At 46.3% G+C, this 26,044-nt stretch overlaps 1 protein-coding gene across 4 annotated transcripts in view; it reads right to left on the bottom strand.

Annotated features, from left to right (window-relative positions):
* Positions 1 to 13,084: 13,084 nt before the first annotated feature.
* The window catches only part of POLR3E (RNA polymerase III subunit E), a 31,409-nt gene continuing 18,449 nt past the window's right edge, over positions 13,085 to 26,044 (bottom strand). For 3 of the 4 annotated variants that reach the window (XM_077760512.1, XM_077760509.1, XM_077760513.1), the window contains exons 10-21: positions 25,903 to 25,988; positions 25,518 to 25,562; positions 25,339 to 25,430; positions 24,229 to 24,349; positions 20,996 to 21,077; positions 19,841 to 19,900; positions 19,586 to 19,743; positions 19,134 to 19,195; positions 18,089 to 18,615; positions 15,689 to 15,766; positions 14,353 to 14,478; positions 13,085 to 13,690 (exon numbers count right to left, since the gene is read on the bottom strand). In XM_077760512.1, coding sequence (XP_077616638.1) covers positions 13,631 to 13,690; positions 14,353 to 14,478; positions 15,689 to 15,766; positions 18,089 to 18,615; positions 19,134 to 19,195; positions 19,586 to 19,743; positions 19,841 to 19,900; positions 20,996 to 21,077; positions 24,229 to 24,349; positions 25,339 to 25,430; positions 25,518 to 25,562; positions 25,903 to 25,988 — 1,497 coding nt within the window. In that variant the 3' untranslated portion in view covers positions 13,085 to 13,630. The remainder of the gene's footprint in view (positions 13,691 to 14,352; positions 14,479 to 15,688; positions 15,767 to 18,088; positions 18,616 to 19,133; positions 19,196 to 19,585; positions 19,744 to 19,840; positions 19,901 to 20,995; positions 21,078 to 24,228; positions 24,350 to 25,338; positions 25,431 to 25,517; positions 25,563 to 25,902; positions 25,989 to 26,044) is intronic. The other variant, XM_077760511.1, reaches the window with a different exon arrangement.

Raw genomic sequence — 26,044 nt, forward strand, 5'->3', positions numbered from 1 at the left:
GTTTTAAAGTTCTAACCAACTGTCTGATTTTTTTCTTCCAACAGGTTATCTCTGAGATTTGATAATGATTTTTTAAAAATTTCCATTCCCTATTCTTTGGGATTCACGTGTTAATATGTTCATTAGAATTACCAGATGGTTGAAAAATATTTTCAAATGTGTGTGTGTGTGTATCTATCTATCTATCTATCTATCTATATATATACATACTTTATATAATCACAAGTTTAGAAATGTCAGACCTGGCTCAGAATTAATAGCATTTGACTCAAAACATTTGATCATTTAAAAATTAAAGTGAGCCCTGAGTCTAAATTTGCTTTTGGATTATTTAAAAATGGGTAAAATCCTTTTTTGAGACAGTACAAAGAGTTTGTGAAGTAAATCATCTTGTTGTCCCTGACTTCCCACCACCTCTCCTCCCCAGGATCAACTAACTAGTTACCAGTTTCTTGTATATTCTTCCAAAATATTCTGTGCATATGTTAGTACATGGGTATGTTTATATCCCTCCCTATTTTTAAACAAAAGACTATACTATAAACCTGCACTGTATCTTCCATTTTCACTGAACCATGTGTCTTTGAAACATTTGTCTGATCATTTACATTCTTTATGATAATCCCATAGTATTACATCTGTGGACATAGATAAACTGCATATGTATATTTAACTAATGTGTACAGTGAAGAAGGAGGCTGCGGCTGTCAGTTCTATAATCCAATTATGTTTAAGCTCCTCAGGAAATCCCACGACAAACTGGCCTCTGGCTGGTGCGCTGATGTGTATATATACACACACATACACACATCACATGTATATCCTATCCATATATGAAAATTCATTTCAGCAGTCCCTATATCTTTGGACATTTTTAATCTAGAAGGTAAATCATTAGAAGTGAGGTAAAGAGCACTTTGCTATTACCATCTTATAGAAGTTTACTGACTACCCCCCACACCCCAATATAGGAAGATGCCTAGTAGCTCACACTTGTGCCTGTAAACTTTTTGACTTTTGCCAAACTAATGGAAGAAAAATGGAGTTTCCTTGTTTAAATTTCATTTATTAAGGTTGAATATTTTGTAATCTGGTAAGCCATTTCTATTGTCTTTTGCCTGTGTTTCTTATTGAAGAGCTCTAGCATTTAGGAAATTCACTTTGCAATTATAAATCACAAATATTCTGTTTATCTTAATTTTACCTTGTTATTGTCATTTTGTCAAGCAAACTTTTTATGTGGTCATATTAATCTTGTAATACTTTTCCTTTTTGTGTTTGACAGGTAATTGATTCATCTGAACATTTTTTTCTTGTAAAAGTACACATGTAATAATTACCGTCTGAACCATTTTTAAGTGTATAGTTAAGTGGTATTAAATACATTCACATTGTTGTGCAGCTATCACTACCATTCATCCCCATAAACTCTCTTCATTTTTAAACATGAAACTAGGCCAGTATAACAACTTCCCATTCTCCCCTCAGTTCCTGACAACTACCATTATACTTTTCTGTCTTTGTGATTAAGTACCTCATTTAAGTGGAATCCTACAGAATTTGTCTTTTTGTGATTGGCTAATTTCACTTAGCATAATGACCTAAAGTTTCATCCATGTTGTAGCATAATTGAATTTCCTTTTTAAGGCTGAATACTGTTCTATATGTATATGCCACATTTTGTTTATCCATCAGTGGACACGTGGGCTGCTCCTATGTTTTAGCTATTGTGACAAATGCGGCTATGAACGTGTGTACAAATATTTCTTTGAGATTCTTTTGGGCCTTTAACTAGAAGTGGAATTGCTGTTTTTTAATGTTTTGAGGAGCCTTCATACCATTTTCCACAGTGGCTGCACCAGTGTACATTCCCTCCAGTTTCTCCACATCCTCCCCAAAATGTGCTTTCTGATAGTGGCCATCCTAATGGGTGTGAGGTGGTATCTTGTAGTTTTGATTTGCACTTTTCTAAGGATTAGCGATACAACTTTTGACGCACTTGGCCGTTTGGCAATTTTCTTTGGATAAATGTTCAAATCCTTTGCCTATTTTTAAAGTTGTCGTTCTCTTTAAAAGAGTGTGTGTGTGTGTATGTGTGTAACATATAAAATGTATATGTAATATAGATGTAAATATAAATATGTATATATGTAATGTATGTATTATATGTAATAGTTATATATATATTCATTCCGGATATTAATCCATTATAGGGGCACCTGGGTGGCTCAGTTTGTTGAGCATCCGACTTCGGCTCAGGTCATGATATCACTGTTCATGGGTTTGAGCCCTGCATCGGGCTCTGTGCTGACAGCTAGCTCAGAGCCTGGAGCCTGCTTCGGATTCTGTGTCTCCCCCTCTCTCCGACCCTCCCCTGCTCACGCTGTCTCTCTCTCCCCCCGAAATTTAAAAAAAAATTTTTTTTAATGTTTTTAAAATCCATTATCAGATCAGATGATTTGGAAATATTTTCTCCCATTCTGGGGGTTGCCTTTTTCCTCTGTTGATAGTGTCTTTTTTTAAAGTTTATTACTATTTTTTAGTAATCTCTACACCTAACGTGGGGTTCAAACTCACGACCTTGAGATCAAGAGTCATATGCTGTTCCACCAAGCTAGCTAGGTGTCCATTGTCTTTTGATGCACAACTTTTTTAAATTTTCATCAAGTCCAATTCGTTTTTTCCTTTTGTTACCTGTACCTTTGGTGTCATACCAAGAGATCACTGCCGAGCCTAATGTTAGGAAGGTTTGCAACATGGTGTTACTGAAAGGTCCACCATCATTCTTTAGCATGTGGATATCTAGTTTTCCCAGCACCATTTGCTAAATAGATTGCCCTTTCCCCATTGAGCAGTCTTGGAACCTTGTCAAAAATCATTTGACTGTATATGTGAGGGTTTGTTCCTGGGCTCTCTGTATTCCATTGGTCGATGTGCCTCTCTTTATGCTAGTACCACCCTCTTGATTACTGTAACTTTGTAGTAAGTGTTGAAATCAGGAAGTATGAATCCTCCAGTTTTTTTCTTGAGATTGTTTTGGCTATTCAGTATCCCTTGAGATTCCATATGAATTTTAGGATAGTTTTTTTTAAGGCTTATTTTTGACAGAGTGCAAGTGGGGGAGAGGTAGAGAAAGGGGAAGTCTGAAGATCTGAAGCAGACTTTATGTTAACAGCAGTAAGCCCGATGTCATTTAATATTTTAAGAATTTATTATTATTTTAAAGTTTATCCATTTTGAGAGAGAGGAGGAGAAAATTCCAAGAATGTTCTGCACTGACAACACAGAGCCTAATGCAGGGCTCAAACTCATGAACTGTGAGACCATGACCTGAGCTGAAACCAAGAGTCAGACACTTAACCCATTGAGCCACCCAGGTGCCCCCACCTTGATGCCATTTTAAATGGAATTGTTTTTTAATTTCCTTTTTGGATTCTTCATTGTTAGTGTATAGAAATGTAACTAATTTTTGTGTGTTGACTTTGTTTCTGGCTACTTTGCTGAATTCATTTATTCTGACAGTGTTTTGATGGAGTCTTTTGAGTTTTTTACAAGTAAGATCATATCATCTGCAAAAAAGCTAATTTTACTTCTTCCTTTCCAATGTGAGTGACTTCTCTTTGTTTTTCTTGCCTAATTGCTTTGGCTAGAACTTTGAGCACTGTTAAATTAGAAGCGGTTAAAGCAGGCATACTTGCCTAGTTTCTGATCTTGGAGCAAATGTTTCAGTTTTTCAGTATTGAGTATGATGTTCACTGTGGGGTTTTCTTTTTTTTTTTAATGTTTTTATTAAAAATAATTTTACATTTATTATTTTGAGAGAGAGACAGCAGCGGAGGGGCAGAAAGAGAGTGAGACACAGAATCCTAAGTAGGCTTCAGCCTCTGAGCTGTCAGTAACAGACCCTGATGTGGGTCTCGAACCCATGAACTGTGAGATGACCAGAGTCCAAGTCAGACACTCAACTGACTGAGCCACCTAAGCACTGCATTAATGTTTACTTTACAGAAAGAGCATGAGGGGGCACACAGAAGATCTGAAGCCAGCACTATACTGACAGGAGTGAGCCCTAAGCTGAGCTTGAACTCAGACTGTGAGATCATGACTTGAGCCACGGTCAGACACTTAGCCAATTGAGCCACCCAAGTACCTTCTGTGGGTTTTTCATATATGGCTTTTATTGTATTTATCTTCCTAGTTTGTTGAGTGTGTATTTTTTTAATTTTTAATCACGAAAAGGTGTATTTTGCCATATGCTTTCTCTGCCTCCTTTGAGATGATCGTGTGTTTTTTCTTCCATCATTCTGTTGATGTAGCATATTGTGTTGATCGATTTTTATATGTTGAACCATCCTTGCATTCCAGGAATAAACCCCACTTGATCAGGATGTATAATCCTTTTAATGTGCTCCTGAATTCTGTTTGCTAGTATTTTGTTCACCAGTGAAGCCATCAGGCTCTTCCTTGTTGGGAGGACTTTTTTCATTACTGATTCAACTCATTACTATTTATAGGTCTATTCAGATTTTCTGTCTGTGATTTAGTCTTGGTAGGTTTTGTGTTTTTAGGGATTTGTCCCTTTCATCTAGGCTATCTAATATGTTGGCATACAATCGTTTATAGTTCTCTCTCAGCAATGTCTATAGTGGTTTTACGTTATTTTTAAATCTTATTAAAAAAATTTTTTTTAGTAATCTCTACACCCGTGTGGGTCTTGAATGTACAACCCCAAGATCAAAAGTTGCATGCTCCAGGGAAGCCTGGGTGGCTCAGTCAGTTGGGCATCCAGCTTTGGCTCAGGTGATGATCTCATGGTCCATGGGTTTGAGGCCCACATTGGTCTCTGTACTGACAGCCTGGAGCCTGCTTCAGATTCCGTGTTTCCCTCTCTCTCTGCCCCTTCCCCACTTGTGCTCTCTAACTCTCTCTCAAAAATAAACATTAGGGGCGCCTGGGTGGCTTAGTCGGTTGAGCGTCCAACTTTCGCTTAGGTCATGATCTCGCAGTTTGTGGGTTCGAGCCCCACGTCGGGCTCTNCATTAAAAAAATTTTTTTAAAGTTGCATGCTTCATCAACTGAGCCAACCAGGTCCCCCAGTATAGTGGTATAAACATATTGATTGGACAATTCTATATATTAGTCAATGCCTATAACCATACTACTCTCTTATAGTCCTTTTTTGAGAGGGTGCAAGTGAGTGAGGGGCAGAGAGAGAGACTCCCACAACGGGCAGTGAGAGGGAGGGAGGTAGAGAGTGAGAGTGAAAGAGAGATTGAGAGAGTGAAGCGGGGCTCACCCAAAGCAGGACTTGTGTTCGTGAGACTCAAACTCAGGAACCATGACCTGAGCTGAAGTCAGATGCTTAAGGACTGAGCCACACAGGTGCCCTAGTCGTTTTTATTTCTGTAGAATCTCCACTTTTATTTCTGATTTTAGTAATTTGAGTCTCCTCTCTCTTTTCCAGTCTATCTAGCTAAAGGTTTTTCAATTTTTTGATCTCAAAGAACAACTTTTGGTTTCATTGATTTTTCTCTATTGCTTTTATATTCTCTCCTTGATCTCTGAATTCTTTATTATTCCATTCACTTTGGGTTTAGTACCTTTTTTAGTTTCTTTAGTTGTAAAATTAGGTTGTAGATTTAATATTTTTATTTTTTTATTTTTTTTTAAGTTTATTTTGTGAGAGAAAGAGAGCAAGTATGGGACAGGGACAGAGGGAGGGAGAGAATCCCAAGTGGGCCCCACACTGTCAGTGCAGAGCCTGATTCAGGGCTCAAACTCACAAACCACAAGAGAGCTTAAGTCAGATGCTTAATGGATGAAGGCACCCAGGTGCCCCAAGACTTTATTATATTTTTAATGTTTATTTTTAAGAGAGGGAGCATGAGTGGTGTGGGGAGAATGGACAGGGAGATCCAGAATCCAAAGCAGGCTCCAGGCTCTGAACTGTCAGCACAGAGCCCAATGCAGGGCTCCGGCCCATGAACTGTGACAACATGACCCGAGCCAAAGTCAGACACTTACCCAACTGAGCCACCTGGGGGCCCCAAGACTTTTTTTTTTTTTTTTTAAGTAATCTCTCTCCCAATGCAGGACTCAAACCCACAACCCCAAGATGAAGAGATGCCGACTCCACCAACTGAGGCAGCCAGGTGCCCTTTCTCTTGTTTTTGTTTTTAGCACACACACATACAAGGAGGGTAGGACAGAGGGAGGAGAGGGAGAATCTTAAGCAAACTCCTTGCCCAGTGCAGAACCCAAGGTGGGGCTTGACCCCACAATTGTGAGATCATGATCTGAGCTGAAATCAAGAGTTGGACACTCAACCGACTGAGACATGCAGGAACCCCACCTTGTTTTTAATGTGAGTATTGACAGCACTAAATTTCCCCCTTAGAATCAATTTTGCTGTATTCCATAAGTTTTGGTATGTTGGGTTTTCATTTTCATTCATCTTAAGTATTTTCTAATTTCCCTTCAACTTCTCTGATCCGTTGGTGGTTAAAGGTATGTTGTTTAATTTTCACAATTTTGTGACTTTTCCAATTTTTTGTTGCTCATTTTTAAATTCACCTATTGTGATCAAGGAAGATACTTTGTGTATCTTTTAAAATCTGTTGAAACTTAATTTGTGGCTTATGGTCTCTCCTTGAAAATGTCCTATCTGCACTTGAGAAGAATGTGTATTCTGTTGTGTGGAGTGTTCCTTATATATCTGCTAGATTTTTTTGGCTTATTGTGTTAAATCCTCTATTTCCTTAGTTATCTCCTGTCTGGTTGTTATGTCCATTATTGTGAATGGGGTATTAAAGTCTCCCAATCTCCCTCAAATATCTTTTCTTTGGGGCGCCTGGGTGGCTTAGTCGGTTAAGTGTCCGACTTTCGCTTAGGTCATGATCTCGCGGTTCGTGGGTTCGAGCCCCGCGTCGGGCTCTGTGCTGACTGCCGGCTCAGAGCCTGGAGCCTGTTTCAATCTGTGACTCCCTCTCTCTCTGACCCTCCCCTGCTCATGCTGTCTCTCTCTCTCTCTCCTAGAAATAAATAAAACATTTAAAAAATTTTTTAAAAAAAGTTTTCTCCTTTAAAAAAAATATATCTTTTTTTTTTAATCCTTTCAATTTCAACCTGTTTGTGTCTTTGGGTCTTAAACGAGTCTCCTGTAGACAGCATCTAGTTGGATCATGTGTGCGTTTTAATTGAAGTAAAATTAACATACAGTGTTACTAGTTTCAGATGTACAATATGATGATCTAACAATTCTATAACTTAGTGCTCAAGGCAAGTGTACTTTTAATCCCTTATCTACTTCACCCATCCCTTCCCCACCCTCTGCTCTGGCAACCACCAATTTTTTGTCTTTATTTGAGTCTAATTTGTTTGTTTCTTTGTTCATTTGTTTCTTAAATTCTATATATGATTGAAATTATGATATTTGTCTTTCTGTAGCTTATTTCATTTAGTATAATACCCTCTAGGTCTATCCATGTTGGATCGTGTGTTTTTATTCTGATCTCTGCCTTTGATTGGGGTTAAATCCATTTACATTTAAAGTAATTTTGATAAGGAGGAAATTTTCTCATTGTGTTTTTTTCTACATGCCTTACAGCTATTTTTGTCCTCCATTTCCTGCATTCCTGTCTTCTTTTGTGTTTAGTTGATTTTTTTTATTGTAATGAGATGTTTAAATTCCTTTCTCATTTCCTTTTGTGTATATTCTATAGCTATTTTCTTCATGGCTGGCTTGGGGATTATATTTAACATCCTAAAGTTATAACACTAATTTGAATTTATACCAGCTTAACTTCAGTAACCTAAAAAAACAGAAACAAACTCTGGTCCTTTACAGCTCCACCCTCATCCCTTTTGATTATTGATGTCACAAAGCTACCTCTTTATGTATTGTGTGCCCAAATACATAAACTACTGTGTTTTTAAAAAAAAAAAATGTGTTAGTGTTTTACAGAGAAGACCAGATTTGGAGTTTCAAATCAAAGTTATAGTAATATTACTTTTACACAAATAATTTTCTTTAAATGTATGAGTGTCTCTCTCTCTCTCTTTTTAATTAAGCTCTATGCCCAGTGTAGGGCCTGAACTCACAATGCCAAGATCAAGAGTCACATACTCTACTGGCTGAGCCAACCAGACATCCCAAATGTATTAGTCTCTTAAATCATGTAGAAAACAAAAAGTACTATTACAAAACATTGTTATGGTTACACTGACTTTGATAATTGTCGGTATCTTTGTTTACTTTTATCGAAATCTTTGCTTCTCAGTATGGCTTCAAGTTCTTTTCTAGTGTCTTTATGTTTTACCTTGCAGGACATGTCTAGTGGTCATGAACTCTGTCAGCTTTTCTTGTTACCTAGGGACATCTACACTCCCTCACTTTTGAAGACAGTTTTGCTGGATCTAGGGTGCTTGGTTGACAGTTGTTAGTGTTGTTGCTGAAGCACTTTGAATATATTGGCTCACTGTTTTCTGGCCTCCAAAGTTTCTAATGAGAAGTGTTTTGATTATCTTATTGAGGATCCCCCCTACCACCTCCCCATATGTGATAATTTACTTTTCTGAGGCTTTCAGGATTCTCTTTGGCTTCTGAAAGTTTGATTATAATGTGTCTCAGTGGGTCCAAGTTTATCTTACTTGGAGTTTATTGAGCTTCTTGAATGTTTATCTTCATGCCTTTTCATTAAGTTTGACAAATTTTCAGTCATTATATCTTCATATATTCTCCACTTCTTTCTCTCTCCTTCTGGGACTCCCACAAGGTGTATATTGGTCTTTTTAATGGTGTCACACAGGTCCCTTATATTCTGCTCACTTTTCTTCACAGTTTTTCTTTCTGTTCCTCAGACTCAATAATTTCCATCATCTTCAAGTTTGCTGATTCTTTCTTCTGCCTGCTCAAATCTGCCTTTGAATCCCTCTCATGAAATTTTCACTTCCATTACTGTGCTTTTCTGTGTAATTCTATGCCCAGTATTATTACTTTTTTTTAGGTCTCTCTTGTTTCCATTTTGTTCACACATTTTCTTGATTTCTCTACATCTTCTAGTTCTTTTGAATGTCTTTAAAACAAAGTTGTCTTAAAGTCTTCGTTTCATCTACCTGCCACTGGGTCTTTCAGGGACAATTTCTGTTGATTAACTTTTTCCCTTGAGTGCCCTGTATTTTCCTGGTTTTTGTATGCCTTGTGGCTTTTTGAACCCTGGACATTTGAATCTAATAATATAATAACTCTGGGAATCAGATTCTCTCTCCTTTCCCAGGGTTTGCTGGTTTTCTTGGTTATTGTTTCTGTTCCTTAGATTGCAGACTGCGTCTGCTGAGGGTCAGCCTGAGGTGTAAACTTAAGGTCTTCTCAGGTTTCTTGTGAGCCTTTCCCTGGGCATGCATGGTCAACTCCCTAATTTTCTCCGTATATGCAATCATTTTTTGACAATCCTAGTTTTTAATGTCTAGCTCACAAAGGGGAAAAAGTGAAAAATGAGGGGAATGGGGAGCATTCCGGCCCTTTAAAAATTCCCTGGCAGTCACTTCAGCCTCAGATGTAGAGGCTTGCAACACGAGGGCAGGGACAACAGCGGGGAGAGACAACAGTGGCTGCTCACCTCTGCACCTCTGGTCAGAAGCTGCAATCAGAGCACACAGTCCTGGTGTTTGAACAGGATCATTTGCCCACCAGGTTCCTGCAAACTGTTGCTCCATGAATGTGGCTTGTGGTGAGGTAGCAACTACTAGTAGTAGTAATTACTAGTAGTACCAACTAATGTGCCAAGAGCTGAAATTGACCAAAATTTTCTGCAATTGACAGTCCTTATTCTCCCTGGAAGCTGCAAGCCTTTAGACTCCGGGGTTCTAAAATAGTTGTATCAGGGGCACATGGGTGGCTCAGTTGGACAAGCGTCTGACTCTTGGTTTTGGCTCAGGTCATAATTTCATAGTTTCATGGGATCAAACCCCACATTGGGCTCTGTGCTGATGGCATGGAGCCTGCTTGGGATTCTCCCTCTCCCTCTCTGTCTCTGCCCTTCCCCTGCTCTTGCGGTCTGTGTCTCTCTCAAAAACAAATACATAAACTTAAAAAAATAAGTAAAATAGTTGCATCACACCACCATCTTTCCAGAATCTTCCTAAACTTCACCTATTCCCCATCACTTGAAATCACCCAAATCAGTACTAAATTTCTGCATGAATTTGAACCTACTTCTGTTGTAGGATCTGGTTCTTGTGCACCTGTGGAAGTTATTTTTTTTTAATTTTTTTTTTTTTTAGTGTTTATTTCTGAGAGAGAGAGAGAGAGACAGTGTGAGGACAGGGGAGGGTCAGAGAGAGAGGGAGTCACAGAATTCAAAACAGGTTCCAGGCTCTGAGATGGCTGTCAGCACAGAGCTGGATGCTCAAACCCATGAACTGTGAGATCATGACCTGAGCCGAAGTCGGACGCTTAACTGACTGAACCACCCAGGCGCCCCTCACCTGTGGCAGTTTTTAATTGCTATGCAGCTTGATATTTTCCTAACTGGTCAGAGTATTGCCCTCATTGCTCCTTCAGAATTTCACTGGATTCTTTTTGTTGTTGTTGCATGCTTTTTGCAATATGAACTTTAAAGTTGGCTTGTCTGGTTCTTGGTGATAAATCGTTATTGGAATTAAGTTGAAAAATTAGATTAAGTACAGACTGACACAGAGACTGTGATCTAAAACGGGTTTATGCTTTCCCATTTATTCCAGTGGGCTTTTGTCAGTTCTCATTTTTTTATAGTTTAAGTCCTACAGACTTTAGAAGCTTCACCTCCTGAATGTAAAAATCTTCTGCTACATTTTCTAACTATAGTTGCATATAGAAAAGCTATTGATTCCAGCTATTTAGTTGAATGCTTATTGAGAACAGCTTTTAGTTTAGTTGATTCTGTTGACATATCAGAAAAAAAATGTTTTGGCTCCTTTATTTTTGTCTAACTTCTTTGCTAGACAAAAGAAAACCAATTTGTGTAATTTTTAACTTTATCTTTTGTCTAACTGCTCTAAGTAGTTATTTCATACCCAGGATATGAAATAATTATAGTAAGTATGTCACAATCCTAAGGTGCATGTCCAATGTTTGATTTAGCATAATAACTTTTTACTGTTTGAGGTTAATGAGAATCCATCTACTCTAATTTTAAGAACTTCTATCTGGAATAAAGTTCTTGATCCCTGAAAATTTTCCCCCTTCCTTTATGAGCTGCAGTGTTGATGCCCTGATACCACCCTTGCATGTTTGTTAACAGTAGTTATTCCCAGTATCCTCACACTTTGCAAGACATCTTTTAAATCTTTATAGAGGGAGACAGAGAATTCTAAGCAGACTCCGTGGTGTCAGAGCCTGACACGAGGCTCAGTCTCACAAACTGCAAGATCATAACCTGAGCCGAAGTCAAGAGTCAGACGCTCAACCAACCAAGCCACCAAAGCACCCCAAGGTAGCTTTTTTCTTTCCTTGAACATGCCAGTGCAATCTACTACTTAGGATTTGTATTCATAGCATGCTGTCTTTATCAGGTTTTACTTACTATTTTTTTAAGTTTATTTTTGAGAGACAGACACAGAATCTGAAGCAGACTCCAGACTCTGAGCTGTAAGCACAGAGCCTGATGGCGGGGCTCAAACTTATAAACCACGAGATCATGACCTGAGCAGAAGTCAGATGCTTGACTGAGCCACCCAGGTGACTCTCTTTGTCAAGTTTTAAACCAGTGCTTCCAAAGTATTTAGAGGCTTGTTACATGCTGGAGTTTAACCCTTGTGCTTGTAGTAAAGATGTGAGAATAGTTCAACCATGAAAATTCCTAGACCTTTTCTTCTCTAATAATCAGTCTGTTGTAATTTTCTTTCCAACCAGTTTTAAAGCTCATGCCATTTTGTTCATGTTGGTAGATCTTTCTTTAATTTTTCCAGCTCACTTTTAACTCGCCACTGAGCCCCATAACCTCCCTCTCTGGTCACGCGTTCTCTCCCATACACCACGAGGGGGTCTCTCCTTTGTAAGGTGCTTATGCAACAGCTGGACATAATCAATCAACTCTGGAAATTTTTTACTCTTTTCAGGCTCATGTTAACAGTACCAAGAACACAAATGTCCTGTTAAACTACATTACCAAATGTTTCTCTTTTCAGTGTGGAGCATGCACAGACCATCACCTAAACCTTCAGATGCCAGTGGCTGTATTGCCCAAAACAGATCATGGAAAAAGACCTAGGTAGTAAAAGTTCACATCTTGCCCCCTCGCAGCTTACTCTTACTGTCTTCCTAATCCTCTAGGGCTGTACCATCCAATAAGGTCGACATTAGCGATATGTCCCAAGTGAGCACTTAAACTGCAGCTGGCCCAAACTGCAAGTGTCATAAGTATAAAGGTAACAGATCTTGAAAACTTAGTATTTACTTTTTTTTGTACTAACAAACATTTTTTATTACTTTATCACTTTTTTGATCTTTATTTTTGAGAGAGAGGGAGGCACAGAGCCCGACACAGGGCTCCAACTCACAAACTGTGAGATATTGACCAGAGCCAAAGCCAGATGCTTCCAAACTGAGCCAGGGCCCCTGTACTAACATTTTTACCTACAGGTTGCCATTTTAGCTACATATTAGGCTAAATAACATATTTTTACCAGTTTCTTTTTACTGTCAAAATTTACAAGTTACACCTATGGCTGCACGGTTGTGCTGGACGGCACTGCTCAGCTGGTGCCCTGCCCCCCACGATGGGCTCCCTCCCCTGGCGGACTCAAGGCCCTGACCACAGACATTGCCTTCTTGTGACCCTTTGAAGACAGCAGAACCAGGATGACAGGTTAGTGTTAGCATTTATTTTAAAAATACACAAAATAGAAAATTTTTACATCAAAGTGTGATAACCTCACTTATACATTGTTCCATACTTACCTGGTTTTGTCTGCATCCTTATGCAAACACTAATAGATGGATTTGATTCTGACTTTTTGCTATGGTTCATGTAAACAGTCGAGACTGCTACATAAAGTAAGTTGTTTTAAAAGGTAAAGTGGCCACATAAACCCAACAGTAAAACAATTCGATTTGGTTTGTTTAATGAAATTGGCAGAAGTCTTAGCAGATAGATAATTGAAAACTACACACTGGGTTCTAGACATTTTAAATATTTAAAACCGTGAGGTTTTGTTCATCTTGTAAACATAACTTAGACCTTGTTGGCATTAAGTTTGAAAAGTAAAATATTAAACCATGATTTTCATCAGCCTGCCTGTGGTCAGTATACACTCTCTTTATTATGAGAATGAAACCAAATAATAAGCAAAATACATCAGGAATTTCAAATTATACTGTAAAGAAGGTCCCGGCTGCCCTCTTCTGGGAGCGACCTAACTGAAGCTGACCCTGCCACTGGCTGAGGGTGACCCCCGCTGTCCAGCAGACAGCACGACGCCCCAGCCGCAGGACGGTCAGTTCCTCTTGCTCCATGGCTTCCGAAGCAGTTGAGGCTGTGTCCACCTCCGCTGGCTCCGCCGTCCTTCCTGGGGCTTTGATGCACTGGGCGAGTTGTTTGGGACTACTGTCAAGACTGTACTGTCCCTTTAAGGTACCACATGCCACCATAGCTCACACAGCAGTCCTGTGGAGTAGAGAAATGTGTTCAGCAGGAAAGGCAGCCACTCTATCCTGTACAGAACATCACAAACCGGTTTATGATTAATGGATAGAACAGGAAATCAAGAGCTGCCTGATACAATGTTGGGGTAACTGCTGGGCTCTCTAGTGCTTGGGACCCAGGCCCTCTTCCTCTCAGGGGCGTTTGAAAAGTGGGGAACCATAAGTGAATGTGCTTTGTAAGCACAAGATAAAAAAACTGCTAATAAGCTGACTCAGAACAAAGGTGCCTCATAAATAGCACTACAGATGGCCTTGAATGTTTGAGATAATAAATCAAGATGTAAAGAAATGGTCATCAGCTTTTTGTGTTCCAGTGTTTCTGCCAATATGGTATTTGTACTGTAGTCCATTCATAAAAGCCTTATCAGTAGTATACTTAAGGACCTGCATATATTAATTATATATTTCCTTTTAAATTTAAAAATTGATTCTACTGAAAGCCAAGTGGTACAAAATTCAAAAGGGGAGTGGAGTTGGGGACTCAGGCCCGGTCACCTGAAGGGATGGCCCACCGCACTACTGCTTGAAGGGGGGTGAGGGGAGGGGCACCAGAGGAAGCCTGAGTTAATAAACCCGATAAACACGGGGGTAGGATTTCCACAGGCTGTCGGCCTCCACCCGAGGCAGGGACGAGCCAGGCGCCCCCAGGCAGCGGCCCAGAGCCCATGTACCTTTAGCACTTTGTCCACCTCCTGTTTACTCAGATCCTCTCCGCACTCCTGAGTCAGCCGCGACTGGATCATGTTCCGGCGTACCCGGTAATTTTTGGAAAAGATTTCAAGCAAAACCTGTCGGTGCTTTAGTAGCAAAAATATGTTATTGTGGGAAACGGTCACCTGAAAGAGAAACCTCCCCGAACAAGAGCTCCAAAGCTCTGGCCTGAACTTGGCATTGCAGTCTGTGTGCACCAGGACTGCTGTAGAAACAAATACATCTGCCCAATCTGCTGTCCCCGGAGGCCCCAAGGAGGACCAGGCAAGTGCCAGCAGAGGATAAGCAGTTTAGACATGGGGTTTCAGGATACAAAACAGGAGTGAAAATGGATTTAAGAGGCAGGAAAAGTCACCATCTAAGCTGCATGAAGACAGGGCTGGATTGTTGCCCATAAAGCTCTGTCTCCTTTATTTTAAAAAATAATACACTTTTCTTCTCCTTAAAAGAATTTCACAATTTGAATCTTCTAATTTCCTACCCCTTGAGGACTAGAAAACTCAGATGCCTCCTATTCTGGCCAAGAGCCCACAGGCTGGCACAGGAAGAGCCCCTGCAGATGCGCTCAGAGGCCCTTCTGTCTGTCCTCACCTGCCTGTCAGCCCCTCTGAGGCAGAAGAGGGGTCGCCCTTCCTCCCCACACCCTAGGAGTAGGGCTCAGAAGAGGGCAGACTGCTGTTTCAGCAGTTTCATCTGAAATCCTTAAAGTTTGAGCAAGTTCATGATTGAAGGAAAATTTCTGGACCTCAGGGTCCATGCAGACACTGCTGCTGTTTCAATTCCTATTCTCTAGGCTTAGGACCCTTCCTGTCAGGGTGACAGGAGGCAAAATGGACCAATTTCTCCCACTTAGAAATCCAGCACCTGAAATCTGATAAGGAATCTTTTTGATTCTTAGTGCTGGGGGCCCCCTGAGAAATGTGGACTGTCACTGGTTCACCACCCCAGCTGAGTGGCAGAATCCTCTGGAAAGCTTTGTCCAAGTTTAAATACCTAGGATACTGCCCCTTTCCTACGGAACTGAACGAAGTCTCGGGGGATGATCCTGAGAGTCTAGGTAGATTTTTTAGAGAGGACTCGGACGCAGCCGGTTCAGATGGTAATAGGGGACCACCGGTTCCAGTCAAATGACTGGCACATCCAGCTTGTTTTAACACTACACGGGGACACAGAGCCAGAATATTTAAACTGGGAAGTGGCTGGAAAATCTGAGTGTGTGCTATATACTCTGGGTCTCCCCAAAGGCCTCACCCCACCTCCCTGCTCTCGGGGAGATGGTGGCAGAGGTCACCTCACCTGATCGCTCATGTCTCCAGACTCCCAGAGGGCGAACACCTTCTGCTCATCCGGGGACGCAGCAGTCTGTGGGGGAAACTAACCGAGGCCCAGGCATTAGTAGTTTGTCTTTACCACGTGGGTCCACCCACCCCTCGCAGCCCACATGAGCCCTATTCAGGGACGGAGCCCACGTAAGACCGTGGGTTCCAGTGCCAGCTCCTGCCACTCACTAGGGCTTCAGTGGGAGGGAGTGGGAGACACCCAACCTCAAAGCCCCAGATACACTCAAGGTGGGGAAGGGAGTTCTGCTGTTTCTTGGGGGACCAAGAAAAGGGTGGCCAGGTTCAGGACACCTGGTAGAGTGGTTTCCAGCCCTGACACAACACAACAGTGGTGGCTGCCACCACATAAAGCCAAGGTGGGGGAACCCAAAAATGTACAATCTCATTTGATCATCGGAAATGAGAGAGGTGGGAGCAGTGGGCTGTAGCCTCCAGTCTCCAGGAAGAAAATCCAGTTCAGAGATTTATATGCTGTCCACAGTCAAACATCTAATAAGTAGCAAAAATGGGATTAAACTCAAGCGTGTGTCTACTCCTAACTCCCTGGACTTCAGCATCCTTCCATACACAGCTGAGATCTTTTCCTTCTCAGAGGGGACTACGATATACGCTCCCTCCATCAGGATCATGGGGGGGNGTCTCCCAGAGATCCCAGCCCCACGAGGAGGGAGGAGCAGGGCCAGGATGCCTGAGAGCAGCCCTCTCCCACCCACACAGCACCCAAGACGGCCTGGCTGACACTGGCCTGGCTCAGAGACAGGACAGCCTGGTGCTAACTAGACCCCTTTGCTGGGTGGGTGAAGTGCTCCGGGCAGGGCCCCCAAACCCCGATACCTTCCACAGGAAACCACACCAAGGAGGCTCCCTGACATGAGGGCCAGATCTCCTGGGACAAGCCCCACCAGCACGGGGTCCCAGGCCTCTCGTCCTAGGTTGTTTCTCACATACACAGAGATGGGCCTTCACCTCCTCACCCAAGGCTGCATGTGCTTCTGACCTCTGACTGCAAACGTCAATGCTCCCTTATGAGGCAGCCACAGCCCCACATTAGCTGCACGTCACCAGGTCTGCCAAGTCCTGGCAGAGCTTAGGAGGAGAAACGACCAGCACCGCCTCCTAAAGCCACAGCCTTACACTCCTCATGCTCAGCTAAGGGAAATGGTCCACACCATACGCTCTGCTCCTACACTTCACCTGCTCCGGGGCCCCTTTCAATGCAGGGACAGGAAGCCCGGGGGGTGTGGGGAGGGGGGCAAGCGGCCACCTGCAGGCCTGGCACCAGAAGTGCCAACCATGCTGGCCAGCTAACCTCTAGCCAGGAAGGCCTGCCAGAGCCCACGCACAAGCCGTGGGTTCTGGTGAAAGAGCTCATCTCAATTAAAGCAGGAAAGGTTTCACTCCTGGGGCACCTGGGGGCTCGTCAGTTGGGTGCCTATTGATTTCAGCTCAGGTCATGATCTCATGGTTTGTGGGTTCAAGCCACACATCAGGCTCTGTGCTGACAGTGCAGAACCTGCTTGGGGTTCTCTCTCTCCCTCTCTCTGCCCCTCCCCACCTCGTTCTCTCTAACTGCAGCCACTAAAGGGAGGTTCAAATTCCAGCTCTATCACTTCCTGAGTATATGAGATAAACTAATTTCACTTCTCTGGAACTTGGTTTCTGTACCTACAAATGGCAAAGAAAATCAAACAATAATAGAAGGGGAGTCCTCTTGGGGCACCTGCGGGCTCAGTCAGTTGTCTGACTCCTGATTTCAGCTCAGGTCATGACCTCACAGTTTGTGGGATCAAACCCCCTGCTGACCGTGCCAAGCCTGCTGGTCATTCTCTCTCAAAATAAACAAACATTATAAAAAAAAAAAAAAAAAAAAAAAAAAAACCNAAAAAAAATTATAAAAAAAACAAAAAAAAAAAAAAAAATCATCCTGAAAAACCAACAGAAAGAGGTGCCAGCAGAGTGGGGGCTGGAAACCAGACCAGGAACCTGCACAGACAGGCCCCGCGGTAGGCCTAGTGGCCTGGCGCCTTCAGACACCTCAGGGGCCCTCACCCAGGTCCCAGGAGACCAAAGCCAACATCTGCCCACGTCAGAGGATGACACAGAGCCTAAGAGGTCCAAGGTCACACAAAGCCACCACACGAGAGCCAAGGTCCAAACCAAGGTCGGTGGTCCTCCTGAGTTCCCAGGCAGCCTCCAAACTGACTCCCCCCAAAGCAAGCAGGGTGCAGGCCACTCTGGAGTGACCGGGCTGGTTTCCTTTCCGCCACGAGGGGCGCTGCCCGCCCAGGAGCCGTCCTGAGGGGCCGGAGGGCGGCCTCCTCCGTGTGCCCATCGGGCCGGCGCAGGCTCTACTTACAGGCACCAATATTTGCTTGCAACCGGCGGCCAGCACCGTGTCCTGCAGCATGCGGTCCGAGATGCCGCTGAAAAGCGTGTGACCAGGTGGCAGGCTGGCCAAGTGCAGGTTGAAGAGGCGCTTGAGTTCACTCAGCGTGAGCACAAACTGTCTCTGGAAGGTGGCCTCCACGAAGGCCCTCAGTTCCCGGGCCACAGGGGTGCTGGCACAGCCTGAGGGCGGGTGCCCGTTGAAGCTGTCCCCGCCTGCCACCCGCCCGCCAGGCAGCCCGTTGGCCAGCCTACTGTGGAGGCCGCCACCGAGAGAGGTGTCCATGGGCTCCTCGTCTTCGTCTGCTTCTTGCTCTTCCTCTTCCTCTCCCTCCTCACTCATGGGCTCCTCCTTGATCCGCACGCCGGGCAGGACCGTGGATGCCCGCGCCTGCTCCTTCCTTCGCTGCAGCTCCCGTTCCAGCAGAGCGTGGTTCTGCTGGGCCTTGCTTCTGGCCACCTGGACCCGCTGGTCCCCAGAGACCAGCCCGGCAGGCCCTGCGGGGAGAGGCCAGCGCTGCTCAGGAGGGCACAGAGACAGGACAGAGAGGGGCCCCCTGCCCGCAGACACCCCCCGTCCCCCAGAAGAAGGGGATGGAAATGGCGCAGGCCAGCCTTTCACTCCTACTTCACCCAGCAGAGACTGAGCTACCCCAGCAGAGGGGAAAGAAAGTGAACTGGGGAAAGTCAGAATCCTATGTGGGGAGACTCCAACCAGGATGGGTTCCTGGTCCCTGACAGCTTCTCCTGCCCCCCCCCGCCGCTGACTCAAGAAGGGCCAGAACCCAGCAGAGCCCCAGAACACACTGGCCCTCAGTCCCTGAGGCCAAGTATTTGGACACTAGACAGGCCTTAAGCTGAGGTCTGTGGGGAAGGGGGAGGAAAGCACAGAAAGGAAAACCAATGGGCCCAGAGAGGGGTGTGTGGCTATCCCCAATGAGCCCCAGCAGAGCAGCCCGCCTGGGGCCAGGGCGGGTTAGGGGCCTGCCCAGTCCGAAGCCTTCCCCCCGGCACACCTGATTGTCCATCTGGCTTCTTTGGCAAGGTTTCCTTCACAAGATTATAGACTTTCTCTAATCTGAAAAGAAGAACAAACTTTAAACCATGTTGCCTGTCACCTGCCTCACTAAAGCAACATCCCCCGTTGAAGCCAGGGACATCCTGGTGACCGAGGATGCCGTGTGCACAGAGCCCAGCCGGCCCTCCCCACAGCACACGGGCCGGTGGTGGGCGGCGGTGGCCCAGCCTTCCCTTCTCCGGCTGGTCTCCGTCCCGCTGCCTGGGGCCACGCACGCACACCCGGGCTCCTGCTCTCCACACGCAGCCCTCCTTCCCGACCCCTAATAGCACACCTGCTAGTTCTGATCAGCACNTGCAAGACGGGGTGCATGCGGCCCGCGTATGCTCTCACCAGCCCACACTTGGCCTAGGGGACCAGATGGCTGTGGGCGGCCCGGCAAGCCCTTACTTGGCCTGGATGCCCGACCACAGCATGTGCTGCCGCTGAACCACATCTGGATGTTTCTTGATGAACTCTCCGTCGTAAGGCAGTATGAACTCCCAGCCTTTGTTGATTCTCACCACGGCCATGTGCTCCAGAAAGTCCTTCACATCCTCTGTGCAGAGCTGGGGGAGGGGATGGAGTGAGCCCCGCAGGCCTGGAAGCCCACCCCTGCCTCCGCTCCCTGCAGGGCCCGCGCTTCTGATGGGGAACATCACTTACTTTAGTCACTGCTGCCACCTCTTTCCGTACCACCCACCGGCTCTGTGTGAACTTCCACATCTGAGGGAGAAAAAGCATGTTTCCAGGGGGCAAAGATGGATCGCTCCTAAGACGATCCCCCGAAACCTGTGCAGTCGTCCTGGGGGTCTGAGGGGAGGGAAGGCTGTTGCTGACCAGAACTCAGACTGGACCAGACCTTCTCCCAGGCCCCACCGGACAGCATCTGCCTGGGAGAGAAGGGCTGACAGGCAGGGGTGGCTGAGGCTTTGGTGAACAAGCCTGGGCATGGATCACCACTGTGCTTCGAGCCCGAGACCAAATAAACTGCACAGGCACCCAGACACTAACTGTCCAAAGGAGCTGGGACATCGGAGCAGGGAAAGGAAAACGCAGGCACTCTCTCCAGACAGCACAAGGGCTGCCCTGCGTGAGCAGGGCACATCAGGAACACATCATGGTCACTGCGCACAAGCTAAGACCGAGTTCCCTGAACTCAAAGCACAAAGCTGAGGCCAAGGGAGGCAGTGCTGATCCCAACAGCCTGGGTTCAAGCCCTCTGAAGAGAGGCCGGGGTGGGGCGTAAGTTCTGCATAAACGCAGGGGGTGGGGCAGGGCAAGGGAACGGAGGAACAAGCTAGTAAACACCTACAGCAATAGTGCAGGGAACACGCGTGAGAGAAGCAGATGCGCCTGGGACCGTGGGGAACAGGATGGTCAGCCCCACTCAAGAGGGATTTGGGCCAGTGGTACCAGACTGTCCAATTATTCTCAACAGGCTAGAAATGTGGTTTGTACAGTGATTATGAATTGTAAAACTCAATTTAAGTCAGCATTTAAAAAGAAAACAAAAAACAAACCACTACTCCGGCCAGATGAAACCTGTTTCTTAGCCAGAGTCCACCTACGGACCTCTGGTTTGGATCCCCAGGCCAGAGGAACTCAGAGGTTCTATGAAGCCCAAGACTCCAGGATTCCGAGTTGAAGGAGAAATAGGGTCCAGAGCCACACCTGCCCTTTCCCACCGCCCGGAGCTGAGGCCGGCCCTGGAAGCCGCGCACGGCCCTGGCCCCCACTTCCGTGATCCCTGCACGGCCCCGGGACCCCTCCCGTGATCCCTGCCCGACTGAGTGAAGGCCAGAAAGCCCAAGCACTTACAACAAAGTCTCGGCCCCTGCAGAGCACCTCGGCAGGCACACCGCTGTGAGGGCTGGAGGAGTCCTTGGGGTATAGGATGTCGCTGCCAACGAGAGGAGGAGCCACAGGTCAGTCCCATCCCTCAGCACAGTGCCCACCCCCCAGCACCAAGCACTCTGTCCAACAAAGGCTCATGCAGCTTCCCAGGGCCTCCCTTTTTACCCTTGGAGCCTGGCTCTGTGAACACGTATGAAGAAAAGCAGCACCTCCCCCCACGCACACCCCCTCAAGAGTTCTTCCTCCTGGCCCTTCTTGACCTTCCCTGCACACACTGGCCCAGCCCCAAGGCCCACTGCAGTCAGGGGCTCAGAAAGAGGCCAGTCCAGGACGCAGGGAGACGGCGAGTCCTCCACATGCAGCAGGCCTGAGGCCAAGAGACTGACTGGGAAGTGGTACGCGAGGCCTTCCCCACCTGTCGGAAGGGGTGAGGCGGCCAGTGCGAGCAGGGGCAAGAGGGGTCAGGGGCCGGGGCCTGGATGGGCCCTGAGGCACAAGTGGGGCTAAAGCCTTTGGAGAGAAGGGGACCAGCAGTCAAGCTCAGAGAACGTCAGGGCCCGGGGTGAACGAGCAGGGTATGGAGGCTCACAAGCCTAACCCTGACCGAGGTGAGCCACAGACCTGGTCACACCCCAGACCGCCCTGTGCCTGCAGTGCCTCTGCTGGGAGGCCTCTCTCCTCCTCTTCTCCATCCCACCTGGCAACTAACACTCCTCCATCAAGGTGGAGCTCTGTCTCCTCCCTTCCCAGGATAACTAAGGGGACAGGGACCTGGCTCGTGTCGTTCACCGCTGCCACAGACAGAAGGGAGCCGCTAAGTGGGTGCTGAATGAATGGAAGAATGGGGTCCATGCCCTGGATCTCTGCACTCACTGTACTCAACTGTAAGGGAGGCCACCTCCGCCCCACAGATTTCCTGAGGACAGAAACAGCGCGGAACTGATAGCGGAGCACAGGGCACAGCCATATTTACTGAATAGTTTATGAGTTTTGCATCAATTCCTCACAAGAACACAAAGGGACAGGGCAAAGAAGGAGCACTGCCCACAGGCCGTGGTGTGGGAGTGTGGGCTTGCTGCAGGACCCGAGGCCCTGGGACGGACAGAACACGCATGGCCCCGGGGGCCCTACCTTCAATTCACAGGGACACACCCCAGGCTGGAAGGGCAGAGGCATCAGGGCCACAGGCAGTCCGGGCAGAGAGCTCAAACCCCAGCTCTGTGGCTGCCTTACTGCCAGACGTTTAGGAAGTCTTTGCCTCTCTGGGTCAGCATCCTCTCATTCATTCATGCCATAAATATACCTGGGTGTCTCATTCAATGCGTATGTGCTACCCACCCGAAGGGCTTCTATAACCAAACACTTGTGCGGCACAAGACAACAGCCACGAGGTACAGCACAGACTGAGCATGTTTCCCAGTGTAAGGGCGCCACCATGTGGCAGTAGCATGAATACCTTTACCATTTACTTGGCCAAACGACTGAAATGATGGGAGCTGCTGCAATGATTACTTAAAAAATTTGGAACAATTCACATTTTGATAGATTGTTCGCCTTACACCATACTTCCTAAAAAATGAGCCTTTATTAACATAATTCAGGGAGCAACACTTTTTTAGCAAGGGTCTAAGATGTGCCAGGCACTATACGGAGTACCAAGGCTGTGAGGGAGAGTCCGTACCCTCTTGAAACGGATAGTCTGGTGGAGGAATTACAGAAGAGAAACTACTGAAAGGCATCAAGCCACAAATTCAAGACCTCTGAACCCCACAGGATACGTGAAAGGAAACTCAGACTCTTAGACTCAGACACAGCTTAATGAACTGTTAAAAAGCCAAAACAAGAGTAAAATCTTAAAAAGAGAGAAACTAGGTTAAAGATAGTGGACTTGTCACCAGGAACAATGGGACTGAAAAGACAATGAAATTATATCCATGTGTGGAAGGAAAGCAATCAACCGCAAATTCTTTTTTTTTTTTAATGTTTATTTTTGAGAGAGAGAGAGAAAGAGAGAGAGAGACAGAGCACAAGTGGGCGAGGGGCAGAGAGAGAGGGAGACACAGAATCCAAAGCGGGCCCAGGCTTCCAAGCTGTCAGCACAGAGCCTGATGCGGGGCTCGAACTCACCAACCATGAGATCATGACCTGAGCTGAAGTCGGACGCTTAACTGACTGAGCCACCCAGGCGCCCCATTCAACTTCAAATTCTACACTCAGTAAAAAATACCCTATTTCCAACTATATGAAAACCAAGGAAATTCATCATCTGCACACCTTCATTAAAGGAAATACCACAGCACTTTTTAGCAGAAGGAAATCATCCCAGAAACTCAGATGAAGAAAGGCATGAGCACAATAAAAAGGTAAATAAATATGTGAGCAGATCTAAAGAATACTGACTAAATACAATAATATCTTGTGGGTTTTAAAATACAATTAAGAGGCACCTGGGTGGCTCAGTCAATTAAGCTTCTGACTCTTGGTTTTGGCTCAGGTCATGATCTCGCAGTTTTGTGGGTTTGAGCCTCAAGTCAGGCTCTGTGCTGACAGTGTGGAGCTTGCTTGGGATTCTCTCTCCCTCTCTCTCTCTTTCTCTCTCTGCCTCTTCCCCACTCATGTCTCTCTCAAATAAACTTAAATTATTTAAAAAGCCAATAAAGTTAAAATACATAAATACAACAGCACAGGAGTTAGGAAGAAAATAAATATAAAATATTCTAAGGCTTTCGAATTGTTCTGGATGAGGGTAAAACACAGCAATTAATATTAAACTGTGATCGGGGCGTCTGACTCTTGATTTCAGTTCCGGTCATGATCTCACGGTTCATGAGCTGGAGGCCTACATCGTGCTCCATGCTGACACTGTGGAGCCTGCTTGGGATTCTCTCTCTCCCTCTCTCTCTGCACCTTCCCCAAGCACATGCACATGCTCTCTCTCAAAATAAATAAACTTAAAAAAAATGTTAAAACGTCATCAGTTATGAATGCACACTGAAATCTGGACAGGAATCACTAAGAGTCCAGAAAGGATAACTTCCAAATTAGCAGGGAGGAACGGAATAAAAGAAAAGAATCCAGTAGAAGGGAAGAACAGATATAAAATGCAGGACAAACAGAAAGCACGAAGGTAGACTTAAAACCAAAGCGTCAGTACTGAATTTAAGTGGATCAAATGATCCCAGTACAGAGGGACTGACCTCTTCACCACCCAGTTTCCTTGGACTAACATCGCCACCTTCTGGATGCCACGCAGAACAGCCACAGAGTCGATGGAGGGGCCCAGGAGGCTCATCAAGTTGGCAAAAGGCATGACCTTCACTGAGGAGGACACAGAAGATATCAGACAAGGGAAGGGTGCCTGGGCCCGTCCCTCTCCCCTGCCAAGTCCACAGAGCTTCAGGTTCACTTAACCACCCCAGCACGTGAAGAACACCGATGACACAGGTAATATCAACAGCTGACTTCACTGGCTGCCTGCTATGTGCACACATCTGTACCTCACTGAGTCCTGGAGGAAACACGCCACAGGGGGCTCCTTAAAGGTAAAACTATTACGGGGCACCTGGCTGGTTGGGTTGGTAGAACACACCACTCTTGATCTCAGGGTCAAGAGTTCAAGCCCCACGTCGGGCTGGAGCCTACTCAAAACAAAAAACAGGGGAGGCTATTACTACTTCTGAGGCCCAGAAAGGAAAGGGCCTGGGGAAGGCCCATGTCCTTTGCAGGAAGGCCATCAGCCTGGCACCCTGGTAGCCCAGGCCTGGGAGCTCCCCTCTGCTCGGGCCCCTGGAGACCCTTGAGTTGGTATCTCAGAAGAGGAGCCCAGGTCCTAGGACTGGGCTCTGAGGTTCAGGGTTCACATCTGTTTTAAGGGTTCTAGCCCTCCAGGTCCTGTGAGAAAGGAGACCAGTCCCTACTGTGTGGAGCCTGGTGAGGATGCCTCAAAGCAGTACAAGCAAACGAACAGAGCTCATGTTCCTGTGCAAGGCTCCGCATAAGCCTCATAGAAACCTCGTCTCAGCCCCTGGGAGCTAGCTTAGCTCCTTTTTATAGATAAACAGGCTCCGGAAGGTCAGTGACCTGCCCGGGCTCACGCTGCAGGGCAGTGGCCAGGATGGAACAGCACCTGGAGCCTGTGCAGGAGCCGCTGCAGCGCCTTCCCTCCAGACAAGGACGGAGCTGTAAAGCTGGGCCCACTCTGGGTGGTGGGGCCTCCGGCCTCGCCGCTCCGTCCTCAGTCTCTCCCAGGCTGTTTCCCTAGGAGGTGGCAGGGCTGGGGCCCCCTGGGGGAAGGGGTGTCCACCCACCATTCTTCATCAGGATCTTGATCTGATCGGCCAGGGGCAGGGTCCGCAGCTGGGCCATGGACAGGACGTTGCTGGGGGCCACGGGTTTATCTCTGTTGAAAACAGAGGTGATGGGTTACGGAAGGGGTGGGGGGGAGGCGTGCGGTGGGGAGGATGCTGTCTGGCCCGATTCTACTCACTTCTCCTCCTCTGGGCTGGGCGGCATCAGCATCATGAGGTACTCACTGCAGGGAAGAGGACAGGGTCAGCGGCTCCCCGGCTCTGTCCCTGCCTCACCCCTGTCTGCGAACCCACCCTGCACCTAGGCTGAAGTGTCCCCAGGGGAGGGCTGAGGGGTGGGAAGGCTGACAGAAACCCATCCCCACCCTCCCTCAGCACCTCCCCCAAACCTGTAGAGAAAGGAGAACCATCTCTTCCCACACGTGCTCTCCTGGCCCTCTCCCGAGGATAAAGGATTCCTCCCTCATGCTACAGAAGGGGCCACAGTCCCTAGGAAGGCCCCACGCCAGAGGGACTGTCCTAGTGCCATTGATGGGCTTAACGCCCTGCCCTGGAGGGTCTCACCTGGGTGACTTGACAAGCTCTGTGTTCTCAACCCCGCTGGAGCCCTGGCACAGGAGGTACTGGCGCTCGTGCTCGGAGCGGCTGTCCTGTTGGTGGAGGGGCAGGGTGTGAGGGCCCTCCGCCCTCCCCTCCCCCAGCCCCC

This window comes from Crocuta crocuta, unplaced genomic scaffold (genome assembly GCF_008692635.1).
Source record: "Crocuta crocuta isolate KB4526 unplaced genomic scaffold, BGI_CrCroc_1.0 scaffold73, whole genome shotgun sequence".
NCBI lineage: Eukaryota > Metazoa > Chordata > Mammalia > Carnivora > Hyaenidae > Crocuta > Crocuta crocuta.